The following is a 12,932-nucleotide window of genomic DNA, read 5'->3' as shown; positions in this document are numbered from 1 at the left end:
GTGTTATTCGGTGGAGTGCTTTAGTGCATAATTTCTAATAATTTCAATACATAATTGATAATTGTGGAACGTTTCAATAATTTTGTGTATTTATTATTTTATTTCTTAACTTACAGGATGACAAAAAAACCACGTCATCGCTACAATAGGAAAATTCTTCACACACTGAGGAAGCTCGAACGAGATATCGTCCGAAACATCTTCAAGATGCAGTACGAGTATACGATTTTCCTATTTGTTTTGCATACCGTTCTTCTTTTCGATGCTCAGTTCAATGGGAACCCAATGTGGTGTGCGAAGAAGGGAAATATGACAATATCCTCAGTCTCGACCAACAGTGATTTCTGGGCCAACTCTTTCTTTCAGCTCCTAGGAGACTACAGTTGTTTTCGTCACAGCGTTTACTACCCATTGGTTCCACATTTGTTTGTAGTTGCAACCATTTGCTCCTTCTTGCCTTATTTTATATTCAAATGCAGTAGGAAGAAGGAGAACCCCATGAAAGCTCGATTAGGTTTTAGACGTCATAGTATGAAAACTGTTCCGCTTGATCCATGTGGATGTAAATCAATCTACTTCAAGATCTCGTTTCGACTTCTGCTTTGCCAGGTGTTTAACTTGGCAACTTCCGTATTCTGTTTATACATGATCAACCGGTTTCTTGGATACTCTTTTACACATTATGGATTTGGATTTCTGGGTCTACCACACATAACAACATGGAATAGCAGCGACGCCATTGTCCAAGTTCTCGATTTTACTATGGGTGAACATGGTGTGATGAATGAGGTAGTGTACGCTAGTCAAATCAGCAGATTGAACGAGGCTATCAGAATAATGTGGACGTGGTTTTTGTCTCTGGCTGTGCTTTCTGTTGTTCAGTTGATGTTCAACATACTAATTACCTGGTCACGCCAACACAATGGAAATATATGCTTCAATCATTCCTTCATCCCACAGGGAAATAGGAACATGAAGGACAGGCGACTCAAAACCATCTTCCAACTTGATGAACCCAATGGTAACAACAAAGGCTATGCTAAAGACAAGAAGAAACAGGGTTTGAAGAAAGTAGGTGTTTCAGATGGATTGGACATGGACGACTTAGTTCATTTTTCTTTCGCTTTTAACCCCTATCATGAATACAGGAAGAACGACGGAACAAAGGAACAAAACAATGATGACGAAGAGAGTGAATCTAGCGTCCCAAGTCCTGACGGATCAGAAACCTACTACTTGCCTCGTCGACGTGTTACTTTCGATCCCTATTATGGACACAGGTTAAACGATAAAACAAAGGTACAAAAGAATGAAGGCAAGAAGAATGAATCCATCTTTCCACATTTTGATCCTTGGGGAATGGAAGAGCTACTGACCAAGCAGAAACTGACAACTTGCCAAATTTGCGCATTACTTGCGAATCCAATTATGGATCAGAAAGCGATTTCTTGCCTAATTTGCGTGTTACTTGCGACACCTACTATGGATATGGGATGAACGATGGAACAAAGAAAGAATATAATGGAACCAAGAGGAATGAACCCAGCCTTCCACATTTTGATCCTTGGAGGAATGAAAGGGCTTCTAATGGATCAGAAAACGATTGCGTGCCCAATTTGCGTGTTACTTGCGACTCCAATTATGGATACTGGATGAACGATGGAACAAAGAAAGAATATAATGGAGACAAGAAGGATGAATCCAGCCTTCCACATTTTGATCCTTGGAGGAATGAAAGAGCTTCTAGTAGATCAGAAAACGATTGCGTGCCCAATTTGCTTGTTACTTGCGATCCCAATTATGGATACTGGATGAACGATGGAACAAAGGAAGAATATAATGGAGACAAGAAGAATGAATCCAGCCTTCCACATTTTGATCCTTGGAGGAATGAAAGGGCTTCTAATGGATCAGAAAACGATTGCGTGCCCAATTTGCGTGTTACTTGCGACCCCAATTATGGATACTGGATGAACGATGGAACAAAGAAACAAAAGAATGGAGACATGAAGAATGAATCCAGCCTTCCACATTTTGATTCTTGGGAGGAAGATGGTGCTTCTAATGGATCAGAAAACGATTTCGTGCCCAATTTGCGTGTTACTTGCGATCCCAATTATGGATACTGGATGAACGATGGAACAAAGAAACAAAAGAATGGAGACATGAAGAATGAATCCAGCCTTCCACATTTTGATTCTTGGGAGGAAGATGGTGCTTCTAATGGATCAGAAAACGATTGCGTGCCCAATTTGCGTGTTACTTGCGACTCCAATTATGGATACTGGATGAACGATGGAGCAAAGGAAGAATATAATGGACATAAGAAGAATGAATACAGGCTTCTACATTTTGATTCTTGGAGGAATGAAAGAGCTGCTAATGGATCAGAAAACGATTGCGTGCCCAATTTGCTTGTTACTTGCGATCCCAATTATGGATACTGGATGAACGATGGAACAAAGGAAGAATATAATGGAGACAAGAAGAATGAATCCAGTCTTCCACATTTTGATCCTTGGAGGAATGAAATTGCTTCTAATGGATCAGAAAACGATTGCGTGCCCAATTTGCGTGTTACTTGCGACCCCAATTATGGATACTGGATGAACGATGGAACAAAGGAACAAAAGAATGAAGAGGACAAGACTGAACTAAGCGTTCCACATTTCAATCCTTGGAACAACAGAGCGGCGACAAGCGGGCCCATTTACATTCCCCTTTCGGTCCCTGAGCAAAAGAATGCACTCAGCATGCCACGTATCAATCCTTTTATGTTGCCATAAGAAGCAGGATTAAGTCTTGGTGGTTATTGAAATCAAGAAATAAATATCATGGTTTATTTTTTTTATTTTTTGGTTAAAATAGTAGTTAGTAGTTACATATATTGGAATTTATCAATCATAGCTAGATAATTTTAGTGGCAACTTCAAGTTGTGAATTCACTTTCTACTAACAATACTATGGCAATTATATGTTTTCTGCTATCACTTGATTTATTATTTACTAACAAATTTCGGTGACACATTGTTGTCAGTGATTTTTTATTGTTATTTTACTAACAAGTTTTAATCGATATACTGTTGCCATGATATATTGCGATTTTATATTATTATTGAGTAGATTCATTTTTACGTCTTGTTTTGAAAGTGCATTTTCAAACGTGATTTGAAAATTGGTTTCCTCTTAAATGTTTGTATTCTCTAAATATTCTGTAAAAAATATGTAGAAAATTCTTCTTTTCTGATTATCTTGTTTTAAAAATAATATAGAATTACGTATAATTATAGAGCTGGTGTTGTACTATTAATTAAGCATCTTGTAAGTGACATTAAAATTAAAAGAAATGCTTGCAAAATGATATCTTCCTCTTACCATTAATATTATTTTGTATATAAACAGTTCAAAACTGTCACTTGCGAATATAGACTTAAATTATTTTAATTTCAAGATTTGAATCAAAATAACAACTAATAGCAATAACAATATTGTTTGGTAAATATTGTGTAAACTCTTGATTTGATCAGTTTTAGAAAGTTGTAACTTTGTTTCAAATATTACTATATTATTACAGATTTTAACACTTTGTCCTGAGACATTTTCTAACTTACTTTTATGCTACTTTTCAAAATTTGTTTTCATCACAAAACAAAATAAGTTGGTGTTAAGAAGTTATTAAGCAAAGTTTAGTTATGTTTTTCTTACCCATATTAACAATACACCGGTATACTACTATTACGAAAACGAAATTAATTTTGCTTTGTATAATTAATTACTGAACAAAATCGCAGTATTTGCAGATTTCAGTGCACTACAGTATCAAGTCCACATTTTGTCATTTTGAATATATTTCACCTTTAATCAACATTGTAAACTTAATGGACAAAATTTAATTACATTTTGTTGATTATATACCTTTATTATCACAGAAAGAGTGCAAATTTGATTAAGTTCCTGAACAAAGTTATAGTGATACATTTGTGATTGATTTTTACCATACACAAAATTATGATATTTCCAACGCAATGTATGTTAAAGAAAGTTATATCAATCTGTTGTCGTACGATTACTGAACAAATTCAATAATATCATACACTTCAATCGGTCCTATATCATCATCATAGGTATTCTGCCTTTATTGGCAGGTCACTTGCCGCAGCTGAGAAACTTCCATGCTCCACGATCCTCCGCTAACCTTTTCGTCTTCGCGTATGTTCTTTGGTTCATGTATAAGTTTCTTATGAGTCTTCTATCTTTCCATTCCAACCCTATCTTTGTTAGAACTCCCAACAACAATTCCCAATTCATATAAAAATAGTTGACATCATAAAATTTGTAAAAAAAAAAATTAAGTTTCTTTTATAAAAAAAGTTCGCACAGAAAAACAATTAGAATGATTTTATTTAAATTGTTAAACATTATTTTATGATCTGCATGTCCAATGGATTTTGCTACAAAAAAACAGAAAAATGTCAATGTGTTCAAAATTCTTAATGAGAAAAATGTAGTATTTTGGTTAGGGAAACATGACTGATCTTTTGTGATGTAAAAGAGTATTACAATGTAAAAGTATGTTATCGCAAAAGGAGTTTAAATTCAGTGCCTTTGTTCAGTTGATAAGCATTGTCTTTAATTACAATTTCTACAATAAGAAAAGAGTTGTAATAGTTTGTAGTTTATCTTTTTGGCAGTTTAATGGCCACCAGTTGAAGCAATGGTTTGGTTAACTGCAACATTGGAAAAAAAGACAATAAACGATTATACTTGATATTTCTGGGTATCATTTCATTTCGCTGAATCATGAAAACGTGGTTTTCTCATATACAGAGGAACTATTAAACAATATCAAGCATGTAGTCAGTGGAAATATTATAATATCTGCCATTATTATATTATTTATAAATAAGTGTTCGATAACCATCTAAAGTTGAAGGTAATGTGTGTTCTTAAATTCATTCATTTCAGTTGGAAACGGTAAGTAATTCTGAATATCGATTCTCTACAGAAGAAATATCTTCAATTAGTGTTAGATTATCTAGCTTACAATGCCTTATTATTCTACTTTAGACCTATTGAACAAAAAAAAAAAACTGTTACTAAAAATATGATTTTTTTTGTCTGAAATATATTCGATCTTTTCATCCGAAAAAAAGTGTTATCGAAGGGCAAGTTATATTATGAGAGAGAATTCTTTTCATTTTTTAGAATTTGTTTCTAAACTTCTACAACTGTATATTATAAACTGTATAACTGTATAAGTTTCAACTTAATTAATTTGAAAACCAAAATAACATTTGAACAAGACAACACGGACAACTTGTAAACAAACAAGAAAGAACATTTTAGAATAAAATAGTACTTGGTAACGGCAAGAATTTTAAATATCAATCTCAGCTTTGTAATACTATCAACTTTTATCACTTATAATGTGCAACAACTAATTATTAACGCAGAATCATAAAATAAGTACTATTATAAACACAAAATAGCGTAACACAAATACTTTAATTATGCCACTAAAATGAAGATCGGAATTTATCAATAATATTTAAATATGGAATTTATTAATAATTTAACTGCCATTTTTACTGTTTAAAATAATAATGAACATGTGAAAATTAGAATATTTTATGAGAATTAACAAGCATTATGTAACTATGGAACATACATATGTATCTTCTATGATACTATGGAACATATATCTTCCCTGATAAAAACTATTTGTAACTTAAACGTAAGTTTACACTTCTGTGGAGACAATGATCTATGAAGGCTACTCAACCAATGAATTCAATGAATTGAATACAGTTAGATGTCAATAAGTGCTTGGATTAGTGCAAAATAAAAAAAATAGTCTTTTGCCAACTAATATATCGTCGTCTTTGTAAGATTATGATATTCATAAGTGAATTGATATCCTCTGTTAGTAGAAAGACAGAAGTCATAATTTGAATTGATATTCGTTAAAACAACATCAATCACTTTCTTGACGAGCATAATTTTTGCTGCTTTTAAGGAATCTGTCTCAGTAGGCTTATTATTTGTTAAAGAAGCAATGTAATTTTGTTATTAGTATCAAATTTTTTAGTCTAACATCCCAAGATTATGCCTATTAGGCTAAGGGAGACGGACCATCAAGGAAAGTGAGTAACGGTATGAGAAGCATGGAATGAGAAAGTGGAAGGAAACTGGAGTACCCAGAAATAACCCACGGGGACGATGCTCTACAACATAAACTTACTTGGACGGGATAGAACTAGGGACAACATGCGCTTTTTCACTGAGTCACCGTTTTCCCTTCTTATTTTTTGTAAATATTATCCTTTAGTGTTGTTTCAACTCGAGATAACAGCTATACTCATATAGACTCCAGAAAGATGAGAAAACGAAAAATCTCTAAGATATTGAATGGCATTGTTGAAAAAACGAAAAAACGACAAGAAAGATATTTACCAAAACCGTAGTAAACACATGTTAATTAAGAGTACTAATGATTTATATATTGTGCATTATAGAAGATGAAAGTGAAAAGAAAAATAAATTAAATCTTTGAGTTTAACGCATCACATACCTGTTAGGCTAAGGGGGATAATAATTAAACCAAGTGAATGGTGATGGAAGATTTGGTGGAATGAGAAAGTGGAAGAAGTGGGTGCATCCCGACAAAATCCACGAGCACGATGTTTTCCACCACAAACTTACTTGGCCAGAGATCGAATCAGGAACCCCACGCATAGAGGTAAAAAGCTCTACCACTGAGCCACTTTGCTCTCTAAGATAAAAGTGTTACTCACACACGGAAAAATAATTTAAATTTGTATTAAACATCTGCATTATTTTCCAAACCATGTTCTTACTAGAAATAATATTTGTTGATACCAAAAGGGAGTTTCTTTGAACCCGCAATTAATCACTCTATTGACGGTTCATGAACATTTTAGTTTGAATTTTCACATCTACAAAGAAGGATAAAATAAATTATATGAATAAAGTTGAGGAGCTTACATGCAGTGTTTATGGATCACTTAGAATTCTATGGAGTACTCTCTTACTTACCCTGTTCGATATAATACATGCGAAAAGTGTTGTGTATTATTACTAGAACCTATATGAGGCCGCAATGACTCAATTGTAGGGAAGGAAACTTGTATGTGGCTTGAACCCGGTTTGTGTCTACTGGGCTTTATGGTGGACAAACACCGTGTACATGAACTTTCTCGAGGTTCACTCCTTGCACTTACTTTTCCTATTCCATTCTTTCGTTATTATCATCATCATTGTCTATCTTAACTTTGGAGCATAGTAAAGTAGGACGTTGGAATAAAAAATAGTACATGCATACTCAGTTTTCAGAAACTGGCTGAAACTGGCTCAGTTTTCAGTTTTCATGAAGAGAACTTAAATTTATACACTGGCTACATTCAAAATAGTATAAGTAACACATTACAATTAATGGACGATATCAAAACAGAAAAATTGTACGTGAAGACGAAGAGATTAACAAAATGCCATGAAGCATGGAAGCTTCTCAGCTGCAGTAAGTAACCTGCCAATAATGGCAGAATGCCTATGATGATAACAGAAATGATCAGAAAAAAATCTAATTCTTTATTTAAAACATAATTGTCAACAATTGTGCATATACATATTATATAAGTACCTCACTAACGATAAATAACAAAGTTGTATTGAGTATTCCGTTAACTAAAATTTAGGCCATCAGTAAAAATTTGTCACCTTTGGATAAATTTATAGTTGCGTTTTCTATACAAATTTGAATCTAATGTAATATTTGTAAACGTGTCCATAAGGTGTCTAGAAAAGTGATCTGAAAGTTGGGATATAAACAAATATAAATTACTCAACTTTGAGATAATTTTCTCATTACGCTTTGGATGTTTGTGTTTCAAATTAGTGCTTGGATCCAGAATTCTTAAGTTAGTATAAAAATACCAATTAGAAGTGTAACGTAGGATGGACACTTTTACTATTAGCATAAACGGAACCTCGTTTATTATTATTATTATTATTATTATTATTATTATTATTATTATTATTATTATTATTATTATTATTATTATTATTATTATTATTATTATTATTATCATTATCATTATTATCTATCATTATTATCTATCATTATTATTAATCCAACTTCTTGTCGATATCAAGTCCTCGTGGTCTTTAGTAGTAGCAGCAGCAAGGAGTTAATCTGAAAAAACATTTTTACTTTTCCACACTGTACACAATTCTATTTCCTGTTCTTTCTTTGAGTTGAGTTGATTTTGAGTTTAACGCTTTCAGCAGCAAGGCTATATGAGACGGGATCAAGTGATTAACGTACAATCCGAAGCACATGGGCACCCACTGGGCGTTCTTTCTTTCAGTATACAAGAATCATCTCTAGTTATAAATGCATTTTGTTTGTAAATGAAACCAAAATATATGACTAGTACTGCAATTTTAGATTTTTCAGCAAGGGAAACTGTGTCGAGTATAGTGAAGTATGTTTCAGCTCAAGAGCTAACAGTAAGTGAGTTATTAATGTACAATTGCTTCTTCCCTTCTATTGATCTGGTTGTTTTATAGTATTACGTTATTAGTATCACACGACTAAGTCTTATAGAATTATAACATTGCTACGTAGGTAGTCCGTTACTCCATACGACAACTCTTGAACGGAAACAAATAATTGAATTCTGGATTTTGTAATAGACAGTTAAAACAAATTTCTCACCTGATTTTTTTTATGGAATAAATTGACATTTTTACTGACAATGGTGATTTGAAAAGTACCTAACCACAGCCCTTATTTGAAACATGGAGATACGTCATGAGAGTTGATTTTTAAGGTTAAAAGTTTAAAAAATTTTGAGATTAAAATGTTTTAATGTTAAACAGATTTTTTGGCTAAATAGAAATAAATTTTGTTGAAGTTAAACCCTAACGTACTTGAGGTATGAAAAGGTATATACTCCAAACACTTGAGGTATGAGAGGGTTTATTAAGCATAGAATAATGTTGTTGTTTAACATCAGTTTAATCTCAATTATAAGATTTTATTGTTAAACCTAAAAAATAATAGTGAGGTTAAAACCTCATATACTTGGGTGATAAGTGTGTATATAATACTGAACTACCAGCATACGAGATTCACTTATAAATGTAAACTTTGGGTGATCCTCTCTGCTAACTTCATCACAGTTTATGATTAAACGAACAGTTAAATTTCTGCTCCAGACAGTAAAAAAGGAGTACTATTTTTATAAGGGATGAAGTTTGAGTTCCACATACAATTTAGTACAGCATACTATAAAATCTATCATCTCCTTAAAAGGATTTTCTTTTTCATAGTATATTTATGATATTAAACTCTTAATGGTTAATTTTATAGACTAAGTCAAATGTCCTCTAGTTTACAACCGTCAAACCAGAATCCTCACTTTCTCAAAATTGTCAGCACTAAAGATTGGTACACTCTTTGTTTTTCTCGCAGGTATTTTGAAAATCTTGCAAATTCTTATCGCTAATGTTTGAGGCCACGCCTCTCTACCCTTGCGCTCACAGCTGAGAGGTATCGAAAAATGCAAAGTCCCAATCATCTCCTCCACTAGGACACATATCATGCTTTGTCAATTGTTATTTAAACTTGGGAAGATTTAAATAACAAATTGATAGGCAACGTGGTCGGTTACGGATGTGCTATCAAAGTATCAAAATTAGCTTAATTATTGTTTTTCTCTTTTCTACTATTTATACTTATTGCGACGGATAGCTCACTACTTCGACGTTGGATGCGAAGCACATCCCGTAACCTACAACCTCGCGTTAATGGAGGAATAGAATACAAAACAAAATGATTACTCAAATAGTAATTACGTTTAACTGCTCATATTTTCACTTTAAGATTGTTATTACATTTAATATTACACTTTGATCATCACAACTTAATAACCTTCGAAACATGTAAGAACACTACGTAAGAAAATAATAATGTTTACAACATTTACATAGTATACGGCCGTTAAAAATAAGAATATTAGATGTTAACTTTCGAGAATTTCAACTAACTAATCCTCTTTTTCTCTTTTACATTAATAATAGGTTGTGCACATTTATTTATATATACATAAGTGGCTCGTCAAGAATGAGTTGTGCATAAGCAATTGCGCGCTGTTACTTTTTTCTACAATGGCACTTTACTAGCTGGCGTGCTAATTGTACATATTATATTATTATTTCACTATGACTTTTCAAACGATATTCCTCTGGCGATCCTAACACTATATTCTTCCTCTGATATGAGAAATGCAATTTTCTGGCTACTTACAATTTTCTTCCGTGTTGCAACCTATGGCACGGCTTATCCTCTTCCACTGCTTCGGTAACGAGTCCTTCGAAGAATCCTGTAAACGCGGCTTAAGATGATCGCATACTGAGTCGGGTCAAGCGACACTCAAAAACTTTTTCCAGATAAGTGAGTAATTAAAACTGTATTAGGACGTTGTTCGTTATTAACTATAATATACTTCACGATTAAGAAGTATGAAATGGCCTTTAGCATGATGTTCGTGTAATAGGCATATTGTCGGATAGCTATTTCTTCAAGCCCTTTGTCAGGGTGGGTGACTTCACACACACGATTCGTAGTCGTTGCCCGACTTCCCTCTGGTGATGGGGGTTTCAATGTTGTCGACCGACTGATTTGCGCTTCTTCTGGTCACCGTGGATCACGTGACTAGCAACCACTCACCCAATATAACATTGTCCACTATTGGTTGATGACCAAAAATTGTCCGATCACAAATTAGTTTAGATGTCATTTAGGAAACTGGAGTGACTTGCTAATTTTCGTTCTCATGGGAACTGAAGTAGAAAAAGTCTCTCAGCAACTCTTCGAACAAAGAGTTATTGTTCTACGCACACACACATATATAAAGACAAAGCTAATTTTGGCGCCTTTAATTCGAAAATGTTTCACTGGTTTCACTGTTGCCAACTAGTGTTCTTTTCACTAAAATTGGTTGAAAACTAATAAAATAAACGTTTTAATTCTCTTGCTTCGATGAGTGTCCTGGTGTCGATAGCAAATTGCGTCCACAGAGAATTGGCAATATTGCACTGGCGATATTGTCAAAGGATCCTGGGCCGTTATTGGATGTACATGAATTTGAACACACCCTGTATATAGTTCACTTCAATCACGTTTATGAAGATTGGGATGCAACACAAGCTTGTTGGCGGATACGCCACTGCAACACTTTTAAGAAATAATAACGATGAATTCGAAGCACTATATATATATATATATATATATATATATATATATATATATATATATATATATATATATATATATATATATATATATAGATATATACGTATATGTGTGGAAAATTATTCACTTTGCACTTTTTATAAAATACTATTGATGCCATCATTCACTATTATTGCACGCCTCATCCATTACTTTTTTTTTATCTATTCACTTAGTCAGCTGGTCTTTTCACCTGCATGTTAAGCGACTTATGTTTAAAACCACTCTTTTTCTTTTTAAAGCCACTTTTATATATATCAATTGTTCTTCTGTCTTTAAATGTCCTATCATTTATATCATTCCTTTTTCTTTATATATATTAGTTTAGTATATATATCTTTATATATATATGTGTGTGTGTTTTTTCTTCTTTTTTCCTTTTATCATTATTTCTCACTTAGTATTCCTACGTATAATTTTTCATGATTTACCCATTCTTCAAATTTTCAAAGTGATAACAATAACAAAGTTTACAATAATATTACAAAGTACTGTTAGATATACGTAAGTAACCTTCTCGGGCCAAGTAATTAACGAACAAAAACGCTTTTAGAATTCACAAATCTATACGTAAACAGACGGATATAAGTATTTTTTTTTTCAGATCGGAAGCGGAAAGGAATCGAAAGATTTGTGTCATTACGTAGCAATAATGACATAAATTTCACATTGAATAACCAAAATACATTTCATAAAACATTTCACAAAACAAGAAAACCTCCTTTTTTCTTTCTTTCTTTCCATTTATCCTTTCGTTTTAAATAATCAATTTAACTGAAAGAAGAGTAATCACAAGCAATTTATCAAACAGATCTCTATTTTCAAAGTTTTGAAAACTATTCACATTTAAACATTTTAATTATTATTACTCTCAATGAAACTCATAACAAAAAAAATACAGTTCATATCATATTACGGCATAATTTCATTTTTATTGTCATGTGATCTAGTTACTTCGAGATTAATCTGAAACACAATTATTTTAAATTATTCAACAGCATCTATACAAGGCTTCAAAAACATCTACATCATTCATATGAGTATCCAGAAAATATTATTTTCAAGAAATACTTTTCTCTTAAAAATCTTTATACCATTAGTACATACAATTACATCGAGTGCCAACGTCCACCTTGGAATTCGTCTAACTACATCGAGGGCACACCATCTACCTCGGAATTCATTGTCTTCACAAAGACATTTATTTGCTACTATTATCTGAGCATGGTTAATCTAATATAATTAACCATTTCGCAACACATTCATCCTGGACATGCGTCGTCAACGGGGTATATACACACAATATTCCTTTTAACCCATTCATGAATACATATCATTCAACCGCCTTTTTGCATTATATGATCTTTCTTAATTTTTCCTTTTCACAAAAATATTCATTTTCTTCCTTCATTGCTGTTATACAAATCATAAATTTCGGCTACCGACATTACTTTTGAAATACATGACGATGTTATTTCTACTAGATCAGATGGTCATTAAAGAAACTGAATGGACTTAAACTTTCAAATTCTCGACACTTATCAAAAGTTCTTACTATCATCAATCAATTAATATGCTATGAAATAAAACTCATTTCGTTAACTGACTCGTTGTC

The 12,932-nt window shown here is 32.8% G+C and overlaps 1 protein-coding gene across 1 annotated transcript in view; it reads left to right on the top strand.

Moving 5' to 3' along the window:
- The window catches only part of LOC145664841 (uncharacterized), a 16,250-nt gene extending 11,318 nt beyond the window's left edge, over positions 1-4,932 (top strand). The window contains exon 2 of the mRNA XM_081731851.1: positions 117-4,932. Within this exon, the coding sequence (XP_081587977.1) occupies positions 1,494-2,786 (1,293 nt within the window). The 5' untranslated portion in view covers positions 117-1,493 and the 3' untranslated portion in view covers positions 2,787-4,932. The remainder of the gene's footprint in view (positions 1-116) is intronic.
- The last annotated feature ends 8,000 nt before the right edge of the window (positions 4,933-12,932 follow it).

Source organism: Thermobia domestica, chromosome 11 (assembly GCF_964235325.1).
Source record: "Thermobia domestica chromosome 11, izTheDome1.hap1.1, whole genome shotgun sequence".
Classification (NCBI taxonomy): Eukaryota; Metazoa; Arthropoda; class Insecta; order Zygentoma; family Lepismatidae; genus Thermobia; species Thermobia domestica.
Note: the sequence above shows the minus strand (reverse complement) of the source record. Positions and strands in the feature narration are given on the sequence as shown.